Here is a 21,715-nt window from a genome sequence, read left to right as displayed (position 1 = left end):
TGAATATCACAGCACAAGCAGGATTCACTGCACTGTTAATGTTAGCTATGTTATATTGCTGCCTCTGTTCGGTGGTGTCGAGCCAAACGGACTTTAACGTGTGTTTGAACGAGCTGACGGTTCACTCGTTAAGCTGAAAGAAAGATGCTTTAATCACAGGAGTCGCACATGTGTCCACTGTACCATCTGGGAACTCTTCTTGTTTAGCACTCGTAATAACACAAACACTAAATCCTCCTTCTCTTGTGCTGTTTTGTAGCAGTGTATACACCTGAGACTGTCACCTGTCTGTCTGTCCTGCACTCTCTCTCTGTTTCTTTCTCTCTGATTGTGTAATAAAAGTATGAACATGTGTTTATAAGTTACACTTGTGTTTGAATCCTGCAGCTTATCACACATTTGATTTCCATGTGTGACAACTGCAAGTGTCCAGAGTGAGGACAGACTGAGGGACCCACTGCTGCACATCATCTGTGAGGCTTTGCACCCCTGATGATCCACTAGGACAAACTCAGGAGTGTGAGAGGAAGAGGAGGAGGAAGAGCCAGCAGCAACTGACAGATGGAGAGAATAGACAGACTGTTCCCTGTTTGTGAAGGACTGCTAGAAAAGTTTAACATAACTTATTGTCTGTCCTGAATCAGTCTTATTAGGTAATGTTCAAATAATATTATCATTCCAGTGTTTTCAGTGTGGGAGAAACTACTCAGGGCCTTCAAGTTACACACTATGAAAGGCAGAAACAAGTTTAATGTCCAGAAACCTAAAGTATGTATCAGCAGCAGAATGGAGCTAAAAATAAATGTTTGTTTCAGTTCTATGAAGCTTTGAGTATTTTGGATTAGTAGCACTGCTGTGTTTGTTGCATCATATTGCTGTAATTGTTTATATGCTTTATATATTCTGAGGTAAGTTGATCTATAGTGTTACATCATATTCTATAAGGATGTTATGTGTTTGTATACTTTCTGCCCAGTTTGACCCATTTAGCAGAAGTCAGCCTGTTTAAGGCTCTGATATCTATTCTGTATGACTTAAAGCAGTTATGACATGGTCTGATTTTCTCACCCAATAAAGGAATATTAAATATATCAGTCCACTCTTCATTTTTATCAGAAACAGTTATCACAGCTCGTACATTTTCACTTTACACATATTTGTAAGCACTTTTGATCATCTAATGACCTGATATGTTTGGGATGGATGGGCTGTGAATTATATAGTGAATTGTCTTATTTTGCAGGCTAGGGCCTATTATATGCAGCCTAAAGGCAGCTGAGTTGCAGAGGATGGAGTGATCACTGGCTTTCTACTTACAGGGTGGTGGGTCTCAGAGGACAATTGCTACCCCTGTTGAAGTGAACAACGTGTGGAGTGCAACTGGCTTTGTGGCATAGCTGGCTCTGGCCTTGGACTGTGTGTTTTTACTTTGTACCTAAACGGGACACTGGACTTTTTTAACTATTATTCATTGTTTACAAATTAAATTTTAGAATTTTATTGACTGTCATCATGGCAGCACCCTCTAGTGGCCTTGAAGCAAACGGTCTCCCAACTAAGCCACGACATCTCTGGCCTCTCCTACTTTTGTGTGCTCTGCTGCAGGAGCAGCATTGGATCTAGTGATACTGAGTAAGCTGATTAGGTCAGGCCTGGAGAAATGTGGTTTGCATGAAGTATCAGAGGAAAAAAAACAACCTTGTACAGCTCATACTTTTTATTAACAAAAATAATAATACACTAATAATAAATACTTGATTTTTACTTTAATCAGATTTGACTGGTATTTTTAAACATTCATTTTTTTGTTCCTTCAACTATTGTATTTAAACTTATGACTCGCTCACAGTATGTTTATATAATTGCCTAAATAAACGGTGAGGATGTGGCCGCAGTGGCTGAGAAGCAAGAAATTTGCTTTTTTTTCCATTGTGAAGCATAAATAAACATATCACGAAACCCTGCACAAGGAGCCATATTTGTTTTTTGTGTGTGCATAAGATGAAGCTTTAGTATTATTACACATATGATAATGTCAGCATGTTAGCATGCAACACACAAACTCAAGTGGTGTTGCCAAGATAGTTGCTGACTGGCAAGAAACTTCTGGAAGAAATCTGGTGACAGTCCAAAGCACAAATTAACATGTTTAATACTCGTGCAAGACCCTGTGGGAAGGTGCTGTATTTTGTGTGAATCAGGAAAAGTGCACGATGATGACGAGAACTTACAGAATTTTAAAAATATAACGGAGTTAAAAGATAGCAGGGAGTTAGGTCGCTACTTTCCATCTAAATATAATACACAATGTTCTTACTGAGGGATTTCTGAAACAAATTAAAACGTACAGTGCTGCTATGACTTCTGAAATAAATGAAAACAGGAAATGAAACAGCAGTGACATTTGTAGGGTTACTGAAGTTTGGCTAGCTGGTATATAGTGATGTGCTACGTGATTGCTAGCGACACAGCTCTGTTAGCATAACATAAACACAGTGAAGCTGGAGGATGGGTGCTAACTTTTTTCTACTCTGTAAAAGTTAACGTGAGGGTTTGCGATGGTTAGCGACAAATGCAACAACAGCGCAACAGTTTCTATTGCTTTTAATATCGGACAGTTATTCATTAATGAATACAAATGGTTATTGAAGTTGATTAGACAGGACATTAAACAATAAACTACTTTGAGAATATGGCAGCATAAAACCAGTGTAAAAGATATATTTCAACTATTTTTTGGTGTATTTATTGATGATTATAACAGAAATTTTGATCAAGCAACCAGGAAATGTGCAAACAGGTTGTGAGTTTAAAATTTTCAACACTGGGGAAGAGGTGCATATACACAGACTAGTTAATGATATATACATTTTTTTAAAACTTAACCTTTATTTATACTAGTGGTCACATTGAGACTCAATGTCTCATCTACAACAAAGACATTTTTTTTTTTGAAAAATCCCCACTTTTCAGTGAGCTAAGTGACTGGAAAATGTACAGTAGAGCAGGCTGCTGGGATCAGCTGTACCAGAAGAGGAAGGAGCCTTCACAGTGCTGCACGTCACTACATCAACTTCATCATGACTCTGGACCTGGGCAACAAAATATAGCATGAACATAATATGAATGTGAACATAAAAAATAAATGCAGCATCATACAAAAGGGTACTTGAAGAGCATATCCCAGTGCCTTATTTTGCATTTTAAATGAAGCGATCTGAATCAACTTTGCCCATGATCAATCTGTTCACCAAGGTTGATGATTTATTTTTTCTTTTTAAATAACCTTGCTGACAAGCAAATCAATAAGACCATCAAGCATAACTTAAAACTGTAACATACTAAGAGCTGAGGTGGAACTGAATGTTAAAAATAATTGAAGCATCCATTGCGGTTTCTGCTTTTACTTAATAAACTGTACTTAATGATCTTTGATAATAATCAGAAATGGATAACTTCTCTAACTTCTCTAACTTCTCTACCTTCGCTGTTCTGGTCCATTTATCAAAAAATCCATATTCACAGACGCACAATTTCATCCACGTCATGGGATTTAGGAGAACTGCACAGGAGCATATTTGTGTTGGTTGAAAACAGCTCTTACTCAGCTCTTTGTAGACAAATACCTCAGTAAATACACACAATCACAGTACCATAAATTACACATTGGCTGTGTGTTGCTCACCTTTCTTTTCATACATTTGTTAACAGCTGACTATACTCAGTTAATTTTGTCCTCTCTCCAATTTCTTTTGTTTCTTTTTGAAACCCCGAATGTTCTGCCTTGGGGAAAAAAAGGACTCATGATGGGCTTAAGCAGCCATCTAAATAGCACTAAATTCCTAATGTTTATGAAGGTTAAGCAAAATCTAAGCACCTCCATTAATTTTTGGAATCAAAGTTACTCAATAAAATTATCAAATTAATTCAATTATTACAGTATAGTTAAAAAATTACAAATGCAAACAAACTATTCGTTCCAGGCTTGTTATGGCCAATGATAGTCAGTTCCACTTTAACTGTAACCCCCTAAGACATCTCATTCAGTCATTCAGCATTTCTTTCAGTAGTATCAGTATCATGACATCATAAATGATGTCTCTAAATGTTGTTTTTCTGTTTCGACATCTCAGCTCACATTTTGCAACTCCTGGTCTGTTCCACTATTGTTCAGTGTATGTTCTTGTTTTTAACTTTCTCACGGTGAAATTATGAAGTAGTGTGTGAACTCACCAAATCTGGAACGGTATGAGGAGCAGACTGAGTCTCTGCAGGGTTTAAACTCAGTCCCTAAAAAACAGACATAGTCCAGTTACATCAGGAGAAAAACTGTAGCTGTGAAGGCAGTTTAAATTTTGTTAAAACCCCTGAGAGATGAGCTGATTTGTTTATTTAATGCCAATATTTATCATCAATTGTACATCGTTGTCATATATAGTGATTAGTAAATAGCATCCCAGAAAAAACAGCATTTTGATTTTTGAGTTTTTATTTTTGATTACTGATTTTGTACTTACTGTGGTTTTAATCATCTGTGTTTTGTTCCCTAAAATAAGAGGAAAAAAGTCCATTTCAGTTTAATTGACAATTCAAAGTCATTCAAGCTTCTCATGATTACGTTTACCAGTAGTTCTTGTCCATATGATGACTGTCACAGTAGTTATTAAAAGTGCTGCTAAACCCACAGAAACAATAATGAATCTCAAGGATGCAGAAAAATCTGTCAAAAGAATAAAAACTTCAAATTAATAAAATCTTTAGTAACACTTTTAAATTCCATTACTGTAAAGAAAAAGGAATTTTTACCTTTTAAAATGTGTTAAAATATTTGGAATCTGTTGTTTACAGCTTTGCTTTTTACATGTCTGGTATATAATACTGTCTTTCAATGTAAAGCTTGCAATGAAAAACGCTTTACCTGAAGCTTGGGGCCATGTTTAATATTTTATGTCAACCAAAACTTTTATGACATTTTCCACTTTTTCCCCATTTAAGGTGCCACTAAAAATGCTGTGTAAAATGCAGTAGTATTGATCTTCAAAGGGTACAATTTTGAGTGACCACCTTGTGAAGCATCTTTCATTATTGTTGTTTGTGTTGTTGTGCTGCTTTCAGTTGTTCTTGTTGGTTTCTGTGTAGTTTTTTTGTGACCTGAATCAAAATGAAATGACACAATCAAAAAGTTTCTTTTTCATTTGTTGTAAGTATGCAAAAATATTTTGTGTAAAAACTTGAAATGAGCCAAACAAATGTTTTAGGTGTTTTAATCACCTACAGCAGTTGATCTCACCTGTTTCCTCGCCTGAGGGCTGATGGCTAAGGGTAAACAGTTGCACTTTCCCTGTTTTGGTGTCAGTTACTTCACACTTCACAGTGTTATATCTTGAGTTGTGAATATGGTGATAAATCAGAAAAGACAGAGTGGCGGAGCAGTCAGTCTGTGAAGTCAGTATTTGTTTGCTATCCTTGCTATCCACATCTCGACCTTTAAGCAGCCACTTTACTGTGTGATGACACTCTCCATACGTCACCACAGAGCAGCTTAACGTCACCTTATCAGTGTCCTTATGTTCAGTCACTGGTGAACATAATGTAACAATATGAAGCACAAAGGTTATCTTAATCACTTTAAATATTATTCATGTATTTTTATTTTTTAAAAATAGATCAAGGTGAAAATATTTGGTGTAAATACTTACAGGTAATAGCAGATAGATCAACCTTTGACTGATGAAACAGAGTGTGTTGAGTTTGTATTTCTCGTAATTTGTGATGATCACAGGAATATTGACCAACTTCCTCAACTGTGAGATTCTTTATAACCAGAGAACAGGTTTCTGTAACACTCAGTCTGTCTGATTTAGTTTTGGGATTTTCACCAATCTGTCCAAGTGTGATCAGCTCTGCTGTTTGTGTGTTTCCTGAAGTAAAGGCCCACGTAGTACCATCACAGCTATTCTTTTTATTTACCCCATTTAGACAAGGCAGAGTGACGTCATCTCCAACTTTCATAAAAATGGAGGTAATAGTTACAGATACTGTTGAGAAAATTGAAGAGAAAAATGAAAAATGAATTAGAAAACAGCACTTTTTTGCAATCAGTGAAGATTTAGACACAAGTTTATAAACATGTCCCACGCTCCCCTAACATCACAGTGCATGCTCAGCTGTGTAATTTACTGTTATTGACTTTAATAATATTTAGAAATGTTTCCTGTATTCTTACCTGGAATCTGAATCATCAGCATCAGACATAAAAACATTTGAATCCATCTGAATTCATCCATCGTGCTTCTCTGTCTCACTTCTTTCTTTCTTGTTCTCAATCTCAACTGTCACAGTCTCTGAGCTGATGACACTTTAAGACTGTTTGCACTTCCTGCCATCAGTGAGATGTCATTTCCTTACCACAATTATATAGTAATTTTAAGTGCTCTCTTATTTTCATGAGCTTTTCACATCTTTGAAATTCTTGAATGCATTTTTCGTAAAGTTAAATTATGATAAAGAGAAAGTTTACACTGTGTCCGCTCCCACGGTGCATTTATAAAAACAAAAAAAAGAAAAGGGTGTTCGAGGTGTGAAGGTTGTAATTTATGATAAATGACAATGTAGCAAGTACATAAGCTAAGATAAATTGAGTTGGTTATGAGTGGTTGGCTAATTCAGAAGATGTCAGATTCGGCTCTGGGAGGTGAGTGAAGTATAATAAACGTACAACCACAGGTATGGTGATTACGGTTGTTATTTACAGTGAAAATAAAGTGCAATTACCAAATACCAATATTTACAACAAATCTGCAGACAGGAAAATTTAAAACATAATTCAAGCTTGTAAAATCCCAGCTGCACAGTGGTGCAGCAACCTCCTCCAACCCCCGGCAGACAATGTCCATAAAGTTGCTATTTCATGATTGATATAAGTCCAACGCGTATGACAGTCTGTAACAGGTTGAAATTGAAAGTGTGATGATCAGAACTGAGATTCCAAGACTGAGATCTCGGAAGTGAGATTTGGGGGACTGAAAACCAGGGGGGGAGAGTGTAGGCCGCAGCAGCCTCCTACCAGACCGCAGGAAGTTGTAGCTGGGGTTCTGGCTCGTTGGGCCTAGCTCGCCATCCAAAGTAGTGGTATCGCTGTGGTCTCTCCAGGGCACCACTAGCCTGCACTATAATCACAGGACCACTATTAGCAAAATTCATCTAAATTTCCCAAGCTAGCTTTAGTTCCAGTGTACACAATAAAGTTCATGAGAAAATACCAGTATACAACAAATACATATCCAACCATTGTAATAAATTAAAATAAATGACAATTTCTAATAACAAGACTACAGCCACGTAGAGTGAGAGTAGTAGTAATGTAGTAGGCCTCAGCCTTAGCTAACCCATCAGCTAATAGCACTGGCATACTGATACGGGTTACAAATACAAACAGACATTCAGACTCAACTCACCATTCACTACGTGCGATGTCACATACGAGCCCCCACGCATCTACCCGCGGCGGTATCAAAGTACTGTTGAACGCAATCCACAATTACTTCAAAGACAAGCCAAGATAGTAAACAGCGAAGAGCGCTCGCCCCACGTACCTGTTGCTTCCATCCGCTAACGCCTCTCCCCCGCGTCTTTTCGAGGCGACAACCCGGAAGGCATATATTGGTGCCTCGCGAACGTGATTGGTCACAACAGGCACGTGCAGACTTGCGGCGTGGCGTACGTCATGACGCGTCGCGATACCTTCACGGACACGCTCCGGTTGGAATTTAAGATTTCGGTTTAGTTATAGATGCAGTTCTTTTTATGTGGGTTACAACAACATCGATTCTGTTCCTCTTTCCTTTAATAGTGTTGTCACTCACCACAGTTTGACAAGATGCTATACAGCTGCAGCTATAGGAAATATGCCAGATAAGATATTTTAGTGGTCTGAAGTGGTCTCTAAGTCTGTGATCTGTAACTATCACTAATAACTCACCGCATTTTTGATTCTTTTCAGATGTCTTTAAGGAGCAGTTTTTCACAAGAATGTAAATTTGAATGATAAAACTGGAAGGATTTACTGCACTAATCAATGGGTCATTGCTTCTGTGTTTGAGAGATTTATTCTGGTATAACTGTTATACATGTATATATCTGTAGGTACTCATTTCTGAATCCAGCTTTCATTCAGCACATTATTGTGTCTTTTTTCTTCATAATAATATGTGTTTAGAGGTATTTTGTGCTACACACAGATGTCATTGACACCCCCAACACCACCACCACCTCTCTCCGTCTCTCCCGCTCTATATGTGTGTATGTGTGTATTAACGTCATTTAAAAGAAGCAGAATGTGTGAAGATAGCTGAGATAAATGTTTCCATTATTGCAGCTTCTATTTATATTTTAGTCTTTAGCAAAGAAGAACTGACTGTGAGAGTTTGGCTACAACAGCAGCAAAGCTTTATGCATCTGTTCCCTAAAAATGACCAGTTAAACATCGGAAACACAAATAGTTAAACACTGATCAACTGACTGTATCTAGACTCCAGAGAAAAGTCTCCACAGGATTTGTTTAGAATAGGTTCTGTTGAAATTAAATGTGTTTTTTGGTGAAGCTTTTCACAAAGATGTGAATTTTGGGCCATAAATTTGGAAGATTTTGCACTTACTGGTTTGATACACACGACTGCTTGTCTACTGTGTTTGAGAGGATTGTCCTGCTGTATTCATACTGCAGACACGATCGGCTTTTTAAAAATGCTGCCTGAGATACATCTGAATTAAGAATATCAAAAATCTAAATCAAAATTTATTTATATAGCACATATAAAACAACAATGTTGACCATAGTGCTTCACAGTCAGTAAAAGACAAAACAATAAAACAGGACAACAAACAACAGGTAACAACACAACAAGCTAGAACAGCCAACTACTTAGAATCAAAAGCCAAAGTAAAAAGATAAGTTTTAAGACATGATTTAAAAGACTGGAGAGACTCGGCAGTACGAATATGATCATGGAGGTTATTCCAGAGTCTGGGTGCCACGGTTGCAAAGGCCCGGTCACCTCTCAACTTCAGTCGAGACCTAGGTTGTGCTAGGAGCCTGTGATTGGACGATCTAAGTGCTCTGTTGGGATTGTATAAGTGGAGTAGTTCAGAAAGATAACTGGGCACTAAATTATTCAGAATTTTAAAAGTGAACAAAAGAATTTTAAAATCTATACGATATTTAACAGGGAACCAATGTAATTTGGCTAAAATTGGAGTTATGTGTTCATAGATTCTCGTACCTGTTAAAAGATGCACAGCTGCATTTTGAATTAACTGAAGCCGGTAAAGAGAAGAGTGTTGGAGGCCCGAGTAGAGGGAGTTATAGTAGTCCAATCTGGATGTGATAAATGCGTGGATAAGATTTTCAAGGTCCTTTAACCTCCTAGGACCTGGCGTCCACATATGTGGACATCACATTTTGGGTTATTTAGACTAAAATACTCAATTTTGCTCTACATGGGCCTGATATCCACTTACGAGGACATTATACTGCTACTGTTCTATCAAAATTTGAAACGAATATCCTCATATGTTCGGGTCCTAGGAGGTTAAAGGAAGGAACGCCTTTGCTTTAGATATCTGACGCAACTGGCGAAAGCTGTTTTTTACCACAGTGGAGACCTGTTTCTCAAGTTTAAAAGAGCCATCCAGGAACACTCCGAGGTTTTTTACAGTGAGCGAGAGATGGCTAGCGAGAGGGCCAAGGGCATCAGCTAACTGGTCTGAGTGTGACTAACAAAGACTACGATTTCAGTCTTATTCTCGTTCAGTGTAAGAAAATTATGTGATAACCAAATTTTAACTTCATGCAAGCAGTTGAACAGAGGTTGCAAAGAAGCAGACACATCGGATGTCAAAGGTGAATAGATCTGGATATCATCAGCATAACAGTGAAAGGAGATGTTTTATTTTTTAAAAATGAATCCCAACAGCAACATGTACAAAGAGAAAAGAGCAGGACTGAGCACGGACCCTTGAGGCACACCACAATAAATAGGGGCAGAAGCCTACGAGTGTTGCCCCATAGCAACAGAGAACGTATTGTAGTCCCAGGGTAACTGAGGGAGGATTCATGGTCATCCGATTCAGTCCTAGCTATATGCATTAGCAAAAAAGAAACTTTGAAACTTGTTTTCTGTCTCCTGAATTTAAACTGGGAGCTGGACCCACAAATCATAAAAGAGACACACTAACTCACACACACCAGAAAGTGCCAAGAGTTGTACAAGGTAATTGTGTGGATGCTTTAAGGCATCCACACTATTGTTTTCCTGTTTCTCTTTATTGTGTGGATGCTTTAAGGCATCCACACTATTGAGTTCCTCTTGGGACTTCCGTACTCTTTTTGGCACTTAACTACTTCCACAATTTTCAGCCGATTTTCACCGTTCAAATTTTAAACTATTCTGCTATTTCTGCTAATGTGTGCTATGTCTTTTGGTATTTTTCACTATTATACTTTTTAAAATATTAAGCTTAATTTGTCCCATTGAAATGAATGGGAAACTTCTGCAATTCTGCTAAAATTTGCTTGTTTTTGAAACTTAACTACTTCCTCATATTTTCACGTAGAACAACCATTCAAACTTTAAAATGTTCTCAAATTATTGGGCTATTCAGGTATAAATCAGCTTTTTCAAATCTTTTACCGTTTTACTTTTATGCCTCTTAAAGTTTTCAGTTGCAAAATTGCGATTTTTCACAAAATACATGCGTTGTTATGGTTGCTATGCACTTGGCTTCCAGTGTGCCACTGAAGGTTTTGCAGTCTTCTCTTCATGTCCGAACAACTTCTTGCTACTTGCTCAATTTTCACTCAACTTCCACAAATTATACATCAAAACGTAGGTATTTTTGCTGGCTTTCCGAAAATGTCACTATCATTGTTGTGGGATTTATAGAATTTTGGCAAATCTCCTCAGACCAACACAAAGTCGCAAAACTCTCCATAGAAAGTCAATGGAGAGCTTGTTCAAAATCACCGCTTGATTTCTGTAATGAGAGGCATATTCGAATCGTCATATCTCCTTAACGAAGTGAAGTTAAGACATAAGGCTTGTCCCAGTATATCTTCAGACACTCCTGACACTCACAATTCAAGAGTTATTTTCTCACCTATTACCGTTCTGAAATGAGTTAGACTTGTTTGAGGGTAGGAAATTCGTCCTTCGCTCAGATTTCTTCAGATTTCAAACTCTGGAAATGAACCACTTTTTGATGGATTTCCACAGAGACCTGAAAATTTCCATGACTGTTCACCAAAGCCTGCTGTCTCTTACGGTGAAAGAATGATATCGATACTCCAAATAGATTTAGAGTTACAAAGCGTTGTTTGAGGGCAGGTCAAGGCAGTTTTTGCTTCGCCTCTACTCAGTTATGGTGCATTAGAAGTCAAATATCTTTAATAATTCATATTTTAATGATAAATTGTCAACACTGGAAGATTCCCCCATCTCTTCTGAACAAAACGGTGTAAGAATGACCGTTCTAGCCCCTACGGTTAGGAAATTATGGTCATTTGTTTGAGGGGAGTCGTCATTATGAGAAATAGACTGCAAAAATCCTGTGTCTCTCTGTGCTGCATGCACCTGTTTTGGCGGGAAAAAGTACACAGCCTCTCTGATTGGTGGATTCAAATTCAGCAGCTCCCAGGCTTTGACCTAGAAACTTACTTCTCTCTCCCTGTGTGTGTGTGTGTGTGTGTGTGTGTGTGTGTGTGTGTGTGTGTGTGTGTGTGACAGAGAGAGAGAGAGAGAGAAAGACTTTTTATGGGATGATCTCATTGTAAGATTCAAATTCAATATATTTAGACTGGTTGACTGAATTGGATCATGTGTGTTTCCTTATGTGTACATATTTGTGATTGTGTGGCTGTTATATATTTTTTTGCTGATTTTTTTCATTTAACAAGTATATTTGAGCATGTTCAGCATTTTTTCAGCTGTCCATTTTGCTTTTCCAATTTTTCTGTTTAAGTTATTACTATTGTGCTAAATCATACTATTTCTGCTATTTTATAAGATTTGTGCCAAATATAGTATTTCTGATTAATTATAGTTTTTCTACCAAATCATAGTACAGTATTTTTGCTTTTTATAGGATTTTTATAGGATATTTATATTGCTTAATATAGTATTTCTGCTTTTTATAGGATTTGTGCTTAATATAGTCCGCCCCGCCTCTGTTCAAAGATGGTCGCTCACAGTGGACATAGATGGCTTCTTTCACTCCTCTTTCAAACCATCTGTCCTCTCTGTCCAAAATGTGAACATTGGCATCCTCGAAAGAGTATCCTTTATCCTTAAGATGCAGATGGACTGCTGAGTCTTGTCCTGTGGAGGTGGCTCTTCTGTGTTGTGCCATGCGCTTGTGAAGTGGCTGTTTGGTCTCTCCAATGTAGAGGTCTTGCCCAGACCTCTACATTGTTTGGTCTCTCCAGAGGCGGGGGTTTACGACACCAACTCTCTGCCATCTATAATCCAGTTTTGAGATCCCTTCCCAGACGCCTTAACGCCCACTCACATCCTGGGCCATCTGACCTCAGGAATTCGCATGATAAGGTGGGGCCAGGTTTCACAATGAACACACCCGAAACTCTGGCTGATTGGGACCCACACCCAGTTTCACACCTTGGCTCAGGCGATTAGAAGATCATCAGGGGGTCCTTTTGTCCCTCTGTGGGGGGATACTCCCACTAGGTTTATATCTGGGACTCTCCACCATTTGACCTTAGAACTGAAGAAGCTTCTCGGATGAGAGGTGAAACGTCTTCAAGTAACTTAAAGAAGTCCAGACGCTTTTCTTTGCAAGCTCCTTTGACTACGATGACCTGGATGACTGAGAACCTTCACAGACATTTGTGTATACATATTTGATTTTATGTGTATCTGTTTTTTTAATTTGTTTTTATTTCTTTATTTTTTTTTCACAGGTGAACAACAATTAGTTTTGAGGGAACTTAACCATGTTCTGTTTTTTTTTCATCTTGCCATTTTACTTTTCCAATATTTCTACTTCAGTTATTGCTATTCTGCTCAATCATAGTATTTGTTCTAAATCATTGTTATTATGCTATATTGTAGTATTTAAGCTAAATCAAAGTATTTCTACTATATTATATTTTTCTTTCTAAATATAGCATTTCTGCTATATAATTGTATTTCTGCTATGTTATACTATTTGTGCTAAACCAGAGTATTTGTGCTAAAACATAGTATTAATTTAAAATAGTTCATCACAGTGTCTCTGGTAAATCACAGTATTTCTGCTCTGTTGTACTATTTTTCTAAATCACAGTGTTTCTGTAATGTTTAAATATTTTTGGCTAAATATATTCTTTCTGTTATCTTATACTATTTCTCCTAAATTCTTGTATTTTTGAGAAGTTATCATGTTTCTGGTAAGTTACAATATTTCTGCTAAGTTCTGCTATGCTATTGCATTTTTGCCAAGTATTATGTTTCCTCTAAGATATTGCAGTTCTGCTGAGTTATTCCATTTTAGCAAAGTTCCTTTGCTTCTGCAAAGTTTTTACAATTTCTGCAACTTTTCAGCCTTTTCAGCTAGTTTTTGCAGACAGCTTCAGCTTTAAAGCATCCACACTGCATTTTCGCAGGAAATGCAAATTTTTCTAGTTCTTTATTATTATTCTTCAAGTTGCTCCGTTTTTCGTCCGTTAACTACTTCCACAATTTTTGTGCTATTTTCACCATTCAAATTTTAAACTATTCTGCTATTTCTGCTAATTCCTGCTATGACTTTTGGTATTTTCTGCTATTATACTTTTTAAAATATTAAGCTTTTTTCCTTTAATTTGTCCCATTGAAATGAATGGGAAACTTCCGCAATTCTGCTAAAACTTGCTCATTTTTGAAACTTAACTACTTCCTCATACTTTCACCTAGAAACTCCATTTAAACTTTAAAATGTTCACAAATTATTGGGCTATTCATATATGATTCAGCTTTTTCATATCTGTTACCGTTTTCATCTTATCCCTCTTTAAGTTTTGAGTTTCATCTTTGTGATTTTTCACAAAATACATGCGTTGTTATGGTTGCTATGCACTTGGCTTCCAGTGTGCCACTCTAGGTTTCGCAGTCTTCTCTTCATGTCCGAACAACTGTTTGCTACTTGCTCAATTTTCACTCAACTTCCACAAATTATACATCAAAACGTAGGTATTTTTGCTGGCTTTCAGAAAATGTCACCATCATTGTTGTGAGATTTATAGAATTTTGGCAAATCTCCTCAGACCAACACAAAGTCTCAAAACTCTCCATAGAAAGTCAATGGAGAGCTTGTTCAAAATCACCGCTTGATTTCTGTAATGAGAGGCATATTCGAATCGTCATATCTCCTTAACGAAGCGAAGTAAAAACATGAGGCTTGTCCCCGTATATCTTCAGACACTCCTGACGCTCACAATTCAAGAATTTCTTTCTCACCTATTACCATTCTGAAATGAGTTGGACTTGTTTGAGGGTAGGAAATTCGTCCTTCGCTCAGATTTCTTCAGATTTCAAACTCTGGAAATGAACCACTTTTTTCTCTCGTCATATCTTTTTGATGGTTTTCCACAGAGACCTGAAAATTTCCATGACTGTTCACCAAAGCCTGCTGTCTCTTACGGTGAAAGAATGATATCGATACTTCAAATAGATTTAGAGTTACAAAGCGTTGTTTGAGGGCAGGTCAAGGCAGTTTTTGCTTTCCTCTACTCAGTTATGGTGCATTAGAAGTCAAATATCTTTAATAATTCATATTTTAATGATAAATTGTCAACACTGGAAGATTCCCCCATCTCTTCTGAACAAAACGGTGGAAGAATGACCGTTCTAGCCCCTACAGTTAGGAAATTATGGTCATTTGTTTGAGGGGAGTCATCATTATGAGAAATAGACTGCAAAAATCCTGTGTCTCTCTGTGCTGCGTGCACCTGTTTTGGCGGGAAAAAGTGCACAGGCTCTCTGATTGGTGGATTCAAATTCAGCAGCTCCCAGCCTGCTTGACTGAACTACAAACTTACTTCTCTCACCCTCTGTGTGTGAGTGAGTGAGTGAGTGAGTGTGTGTGTGTGTGTGTGTGTGTGTGTGTGTGTGTGTGACAGAGAGAGAGAGAGAGAGACTTTTTATGGGTTGATCTCATTGTAACATTCAAATTCAATATATTTAGACTGGTTGACTCAATTGGATCTTGTGTGTGTGTGTGTGTGTGTGTGTGTGTGTGTGTGTGTGTGTGTGTGTGTGTGTGTGTGACAGAGAGAGAGAGAGAGAGAGAGAGAGAGAGCCTTTTTATGGGATGATGTCATTGTAAGATTCAAATTCAATATATTTAGACTGGTTGACTCAATTGAATCTTGTGTGTGTGTGTGTGTGTGTGTGTGTGTGTGTGTGTGTGTGTGTGTGTGTGTGTTTGTGTGTGTGTTTAGTGGGAGAGAGAGAACCCTACCCTTATTTGGCAGCATGTCATTGTAGGATTTAAATTGAATATAGTTAGACTGCTTGACTGGATTAGAGCCTGTGTTTGTGTGTCCCTCTGTGCATTTGCATTTCAATATGCGTCCATATTTGTAATTTTGTAAGTTATTACTATTCTGCTAAATCATAGTATTTCTGCTACTTTTCGGTACTTGTGCTAAATACAGTATTTCTGCTAAATCATACTATTTCTGCTTTTCATAGGATTTGTGCCTAATATAGTATTTCTGCTCAATTATAGTATTTCTGCTTTTTATACTATTTGTGCTAAAACATAGTATTTTTACTAAATGTAGTATTTATGCTTAATCATACTATTTCTGCTTTTTATAGGATTTGTGCCTAATATAGTATTTCTGCTTTTTATAGGATTTGTGCCAAATATAGTATTTCTGATTAATTATAATTTTTCTACCAAATCATAGTACAGTATTTCTGCTTTTTATAGGATTTGTGCTTAATATAGTATTTCTGCTAAATTATAGTATTTCTGCTTTTTATAGTATTTGTGCTAAAACATAGTATTTCTACTAAATGTAGCATTTATGCTTAATCATACTATTTCTATATATTTCTGCCAGGTCCCCAGGCAGCCAATCCTCTGTGAAGACTGAGACATTCAAATTTTCAAATCAGGGCCTGCCAATCATATATGTGGGCTGAGGCATTCAAATTTGCATATTGGGGCCTTCATGGCTTCTAAGCCAGCCAATCATATCTGAGGGCTGAGGAATTCAAATCCACAAATCAGGGCCTGCACGGCTTCCCAGCCAGCCAATCATATATGTGGGCTGAGGCATTCAAATTTGCATATTGGGGAATTCGTGGCTTCTAAGTCAACAAGTCATCCATGTCATATATCTCTAAAAATTCATATTTTAATGATAAATTGTCAACACTTGAAGATTCCCCAATCTCTTCTGAACAAAACGGTGTAAGAATGACCGTTCTAGCCCCTACGGTTAGGAAATTATGGTCATTTGTTTGAGGGGAGTCGTCACTATGAGAAATAGACTGCAAAAATCCTGCACGGCTTCCCAGCCAGCCAATCATATCTGAGGTCTGCCGTTTTTTCTCTCGTCATATCTCAGCGACAGATGTACAGAGAGCAATAAAAATCGCGGTCAAAGTACACCAAAGTCCGCTGATTCAGCCAGTACAAGAATTAAGCTTCTAGTCCACCTAGTTTTTGAGTTACACAACGTTTTGTAACTCCAGAAAACGGCGCTTTTTGCCTCTCACCGCGATCTAATTCTGACTGCTCATCACCCTGTTTTTCAAGGCGCCCGCTCTCTTTCCCAGTGGCGCAGTTGGTAATGACACGGGTCTGCAATCCAAACGTCGTGGGTTCGATTCCACCTAAGTCAACATGTTTTTTTCCCTACAAATTAATACACTATCACAGACCAGTAATTCATATTCATCATTTATTACAATTCTGCAAACTTTTAGCATTTTACCAGCTTTTCTAATATGGACCTCACATTCTTGTTAACACTCCATGGCACAAATACTCTTCCCTTTAGGCTCTGTGTATGTGTGTGTGTATCAATATTTCTCCCATTTTAAAGTATTACTCCTCCATAATTGTATTTCTGTTAAATCAAAGTACTTTTACTACATCTTGGTACTTCTGCTCAATCATAGTATTTCTGCTAAATCATAGTATTTCTGCTACTTTTTGGTACTTGTGCTAAATACAGTATTTCTGCTAAATCATACTATTTCTGCTATTTTATAGGATTTGAGGTAAATATAGTATTTCTGCCAAAACATAGTATTTCTACCAAATATAGTATTTCTAATAATTATAGTTTTTCTCCCAAATCATAGTACAGTATTTCTGCTTTTTATAGTATTTGTGCTTAATATAGTATTTCTGCTTTTTATAGGATTTGTGCTTAATATAGTATTTCTCCTTTTTATAGTATTTGTGCTTAATATAGTATTTCTGCTTTTTATAGTATTTGTGCTTAATATAGTATTTCTGCTTTTTATAGGATTTGTGCTTAATATAGTATTTCTGCTAAATGTAGTATTTATGCTTAATCATACTATTTCTATATATTTCTGCCAGGCAGCCAATCCTCTGTGAGGACTCAGACATTCAAATGCACATATCAGGGACTGCACGGCTTCTCAGCCAGCCAATCATATCTGAGGTCTGCCGTTTCTTCTTTCGTCATATCTCAGCGACGGATGTACAGAGAGCAATGAAAATCGCGGTCAAAGTACACCAAAGTCCGCTGATTCACCCAGTACAAGAATCATGCTTCTAGTCCACCTAGTTTTTGAGTTACACAACGTGTTGTAACTCCAAAAAACGGCGCTTTTTGCCTCTCACCGCGATCTAATTCTGACTGCTCATCACCCTGTTTTTCAAGGCGCCCGCTCTCTTTCCCAGTGGCGCAGTTGGTAATGACACGGGTCTGCAACCCAGACGTCGTGGGTTCGATTCCACCTTAGTCAACAGGTTTTTTTCCCTACAAATTAATACACTATCACAGACCAGTAATTCATATTCATCATTTATTACAATTCTGCAAACTTTTAGCATTTTACCAGCTTTTCTAATATGGACCTCACATTCTTGTTAACACTCCATGGCACAAATACTCTTCCCTTTAGGCTCTGTATGTGTGTGTGTGTGTGTGTATCAATATTTCTCCCATTTTAAAGTATTACTCCTCCATAATTGTATTTCTGTTAAATCAAAGTACTTTTACTACATCTTGGTACTTCTGCTCAATCATAGTATTTCTGCTAAATCATAGTAGTTTTGCCAAATCATAGTTTTTGTGCCAAATCATAACATTTGTGTTATGTTATAGTATTACTACTAAGTGGAGGAATTTCTGTCATGTTACAGTATATGTGCTGATTACAGTATTTCTGCTAAATCATAGTATTTCTACTATATTATATTTTTCTCTCTAAATATAGCATTTCTGCTATATAATTATATTTCTGCTATGTTATAATATTTGTGCTCAACCAGAGTATTTGTGCTGATACATAGTATTTCTGCCAAATGATAGTATTTCTGTCAAATTATAGTATTTGTGCTAAAACATAGTATTAATTTAAAATTACAATATTCATAGTTCATCACAGTGTCTCTGGTAAATCACAGTATTTCTGCTCTGTTGTACTATTTTTCTAAATCATAGTGTTTCTGTAATGCTTAAGTATTTTTGGCTAAATATATTCTTTCTGTTATCTTATACTATTTCTCCTAAATTCTTGTATTTTTGAGAAGTTATCAAGTTTCTGGTAAGTTACAATATTTCTGCAAAGTTCTGCTATGCTATTGTATTTCTGCCAAGTATTATGTTTCCTCTAAGATATTGCAGTTCTGCTAAGTTATTCCATTTTCGCAAAGTTCCTTTGCTTCTGCAAAGTTTTTACAATTTCTGCAACTTTTCAGCTTTTTCAGCTAGTTTTTGCATACAGCTTCAGCTTTAAAGCATCCACACTGCATTTTCGCAGGAAATGCAAATTTTTCTAGTTATATCTGATTTAGTTTTGCGTTCCTTTATAATGCTTTCCTAAATACAAATAAGACATTTTATGAGGGCACCTGAGCCTTGTCGACACAACAAATATTGAACAAACCTCATTCCTGTTGTTGACAAAACATGAAATATATAGAAAAATATATCTTGAGGCATTCTCAATTATCCAGGAAAGTAAATCTCCAAAAGCTGATTCTGTTCATCTGAACGTAGCGTTTTGTGGGAGAAACGTTTCGTCACTCATCCAAGTGACTTCTTCAGTCTCAGCTGACTGCAGGTTTCCCCAATCTTATAAACAGTAAATTTGCATAATGACTGAAACCAGCCCACCGAGGGAACAATGGGCTGGGAGGAACCACCCGTTGGTAGGCAGCTCTGAACACCACATCCAGAACACCCTGGATTTTGTTGAGAAGGTGAGAGATGTCATTATGGAGGCAGATGAAACCATGGTCTCGTACGACGTTACATCTCTCTTCACTTGCATCCCGGTCACGGAAGCATTGGAGGTACTACTTCACATACAAGGGTCAGTTCTACAGGCAGAAACATGGGTGTGCCATGGGCTCCCCAGTTTCACCCATCGTGGCCAATTTGTACATGGAAGAAGTGGAAAAGATGGCTTTGCTATCCTACCCTGGAACACCACCAAGCCATTGGTTCAGATATGTGGATGACACCTGGGTGAAAATCAAATCTCAGGACGTACTACATTTCATGGATCACATTAACTCGGTGGACCGACACATCAAATTCACCAGGGAGGATATGAAAAGTGGCAGGTTAGCCTTCTTAGACTGTGAGATTTCCATTAGTAATGGGGGACATCTAAAAGCTGACGTGTACCATAAACCTACACATACGGATCAGTATCTAAGGTTTGACTCTCATCATCCACTGGAGCACAAACTGGGTGTCATTAGGACGCTACAACACAGAGCGAACATCATCCCCACAGACACAGTGGCCAGGGAGGCAGAAGAACAGCACATCAAGAAGGCCCTGAGTAAATGTGGTTATCCCAGCTGGACTTCTGTCAAAGCGGGAAAGGCACCTAAAGAAAGCTCCAGCTAATCCAGGAGAGAAGGACAACCGCTGCCCAAGCAAAAACCTGTAGTGATCCCATATGTGTCAGGAGTATCAGAGCAGTTGAGACGCATTTTTTCTAAACACCAGGTCTCTGTGGCTTTTAAACCCCAAAACACGCTGCGCCAAAAATTGGTCCACCCCAAGGATCGGGCCCCCCGACACAAACAGAGTAACATAGTGTACGCTGTTAAGTGCCAGGAGGATTGCCAGGATTTATACATCGGGGAAACCAAACGACCTCTGGCGAAGCGGACGGCACAACACAGAAGAGCTACCTCGTCAGGCCAGGACTCTGCAGTCTATTTACACCTACAGGCCAGTGGACACTCTTTCAATGATGAGGATGTACACATCCTGGACAGAGAGGAACGCTGGTTTGAGCGCGGAGTCAAGGAGGCCATTTACGTGAAAAGGGAAAGACCATCTCTGAATCGAGGAGGGGTCCTAAGGGTACATCTTTCGCCATCTTACAATGCTGTGATTGCAGCCATTCCCCAACTCTCTGTGAATGGTAGTCATGGCCATTGATCTGTGGTCTTTGATCAGTGGGTTTTGGTCAGTGGTTGTTGATCAGCGGTCATGAGAATTTGCATAATTATGATTAAGGAACTGACCTCCCAGCCCATTGTTCCCTCAGTGGGCTGGTTTCAGTCATTATGCAAATTTACTGTTTATAAGATTTGGAGAACCCTGCAGTCAGCTGAGACTGAAGAAGTCACTTGGATGAGTGACGAAACGTTTCTCCCACAAAACGCTACGTCCAGATGAACAGAATCAACTTTTGGAGATAGAAAAATATAGTTTTTCATATAAACTTGATTATTGTCTGTAGTAGGGCTGCCACAAACGATTATTTTCATAGTCGACTAGTCATCAATTATTTTTGCGATTAGTCGACTAATCAGATCATGTATCCATTGGACGTAAAACATACGGCGTATTGCACCAGCATTCATCTGCTCTTATATAACTATAATTAGTTTACTGCTTAAAGTGTTTAAAGTATGTGCTAACTAAAAATAAAGACAAGATGATAGATTAGACTTTTAATGAAATTTGAAAATTGTCTCAGTGGTTTAATAAATTAAGTCGTCTGCTCTTTGCTCCCTAAAATTTAACAGGACATTGGAGTAAATTCTCGACCATCTCAAACTTCTGTTTAATCAGTTTTCTGTTTGACGTTTATTCAGATGTGTAAAATCTATAACTTTAATCTCAGCCAAACTTACTCCGGAACAAATAAAACACTGAAAAAAGCCAAACAATAAAATTTTTTAGGTTATCTAAGTGACTTATATATCATGTTTAACCTGAGTAGCAAAAGACCGCGGGGGGTTTGAAAACGATGTGCCGGGTGTTCGCTGTTCTCCACGGATCTAGTGAGCCTTACCCTTGTTGGAAACTGGAATTGGCTGGGCCGCGCTATGAATCGGGTTTGGCCACAAAGGATACACCCGACCCATCCTTCAAATCTGGGGAAATGAAGAACGCATTGTCGACCGCATTTGGAGGCGTCTTCGAATTTGGACAGCCTTACTCCCGTCGCTGTAACGTAATCGGCCTCGTACACAGCTACGATACCGGAGACTG

The 21,715-nt window shown here is 37.9% G+C and overlaps 2 protein-coding genes across 3 annotated transcripts in view; one reads left to right on the top strand and one right to left on the bottom strand.

The window, feature by feature from the left end:
- LOC146372098 (uncharacterized) overlaps positions 1-21,715 on the top strand; it is an 84,145-nt gene that overhangs the window by 10,737 nt on the left and 51,693 nt on the right. The window lies entirely within an intron of this gene.
- Positions 2,866-7,736, bottom strand: LOC146372103 (uncharacterized). 2 transcript variants are annotated; one of them, XM_084952727.1, is made up of 9 exons: positions 7,596-7,736; positions 7,458-7,520; positions 5,700-7,169; positions 5,291-5,578; positions 5,065-5,151; positions 4,625-4,720; positions 4,518-4,546; positions 4,234-4,290; positions 2,866-3,092 (listed from the first exon to the last, which is right to left on the bottom strand). In XM_084952727.1, the coding sequence occupies exons 3-9, from the start codon at positions 6,010-6,012 to the stop codon at positions 2,970-2,972; spliced, it is 993 nt and encodes a 330-aa protein (XP_084808853.1). In that variant the 5' UTR covers positions 6,013-7,169; positions 7,458-7,520; positions 7,596-7,736; the 3' UTR covers positions 2,866-2,969. The 2 variants fall into 2 exon arrangements, with proteins under 2 accessions (XP_084808853.1, XP_084808854.1); XM_084952728.1 differs by lacking the exons at positions 7,458-7,520; positions 7,596-7,736 and having other exon boundaries at positions 5,700-7,442.

This window comes from Perissodus microlepis, chromosome 15 (assembly GCF_051167445.1).
Source record: "Perissodus microlepis isolate ML-2025 ecotype Zambia chromosome 15, ASM5116744v1, whole genome shotgun sequence".
In the NCBI taxonomy this organism is placed as follows: Eukaryota; Metazoa; Chordata; class Actinopteri; order Cichliformes; family Cichlidae; genus Perissodus; species Perissodus microlepis.
The sequence above is the reverse complement of the archived record's forward strand: the minus strand, read 5'-3'. Positions and strand labels throughout refer to the sequence as shown.

Bases quoted from the DNA above. Each gene is read 5' to 3' on its own strand.
- LOC146372103 (XM_084952727.1), bottom strand. From the start codon at position 6,012: ATGAAAGTTGGAGATGACGTCACTCTGCCTTGTCTAAATGGGGTAAAT. The intron at 4,721-5,064 runs GTGGTCACTCAA...TTCTTTTGACAG, and splicing joins AATGAAAGATGCTTCACAAG to ATTTTTCTGCATCCTTGAGA. The intron at 3,093-4,233 runs GTGAGTTCACAC...TTTGTTGCCCAG, and splicing joins CTCATACCGTTCCAGATTTG to GTCCAGAGTCATGATGAAGT.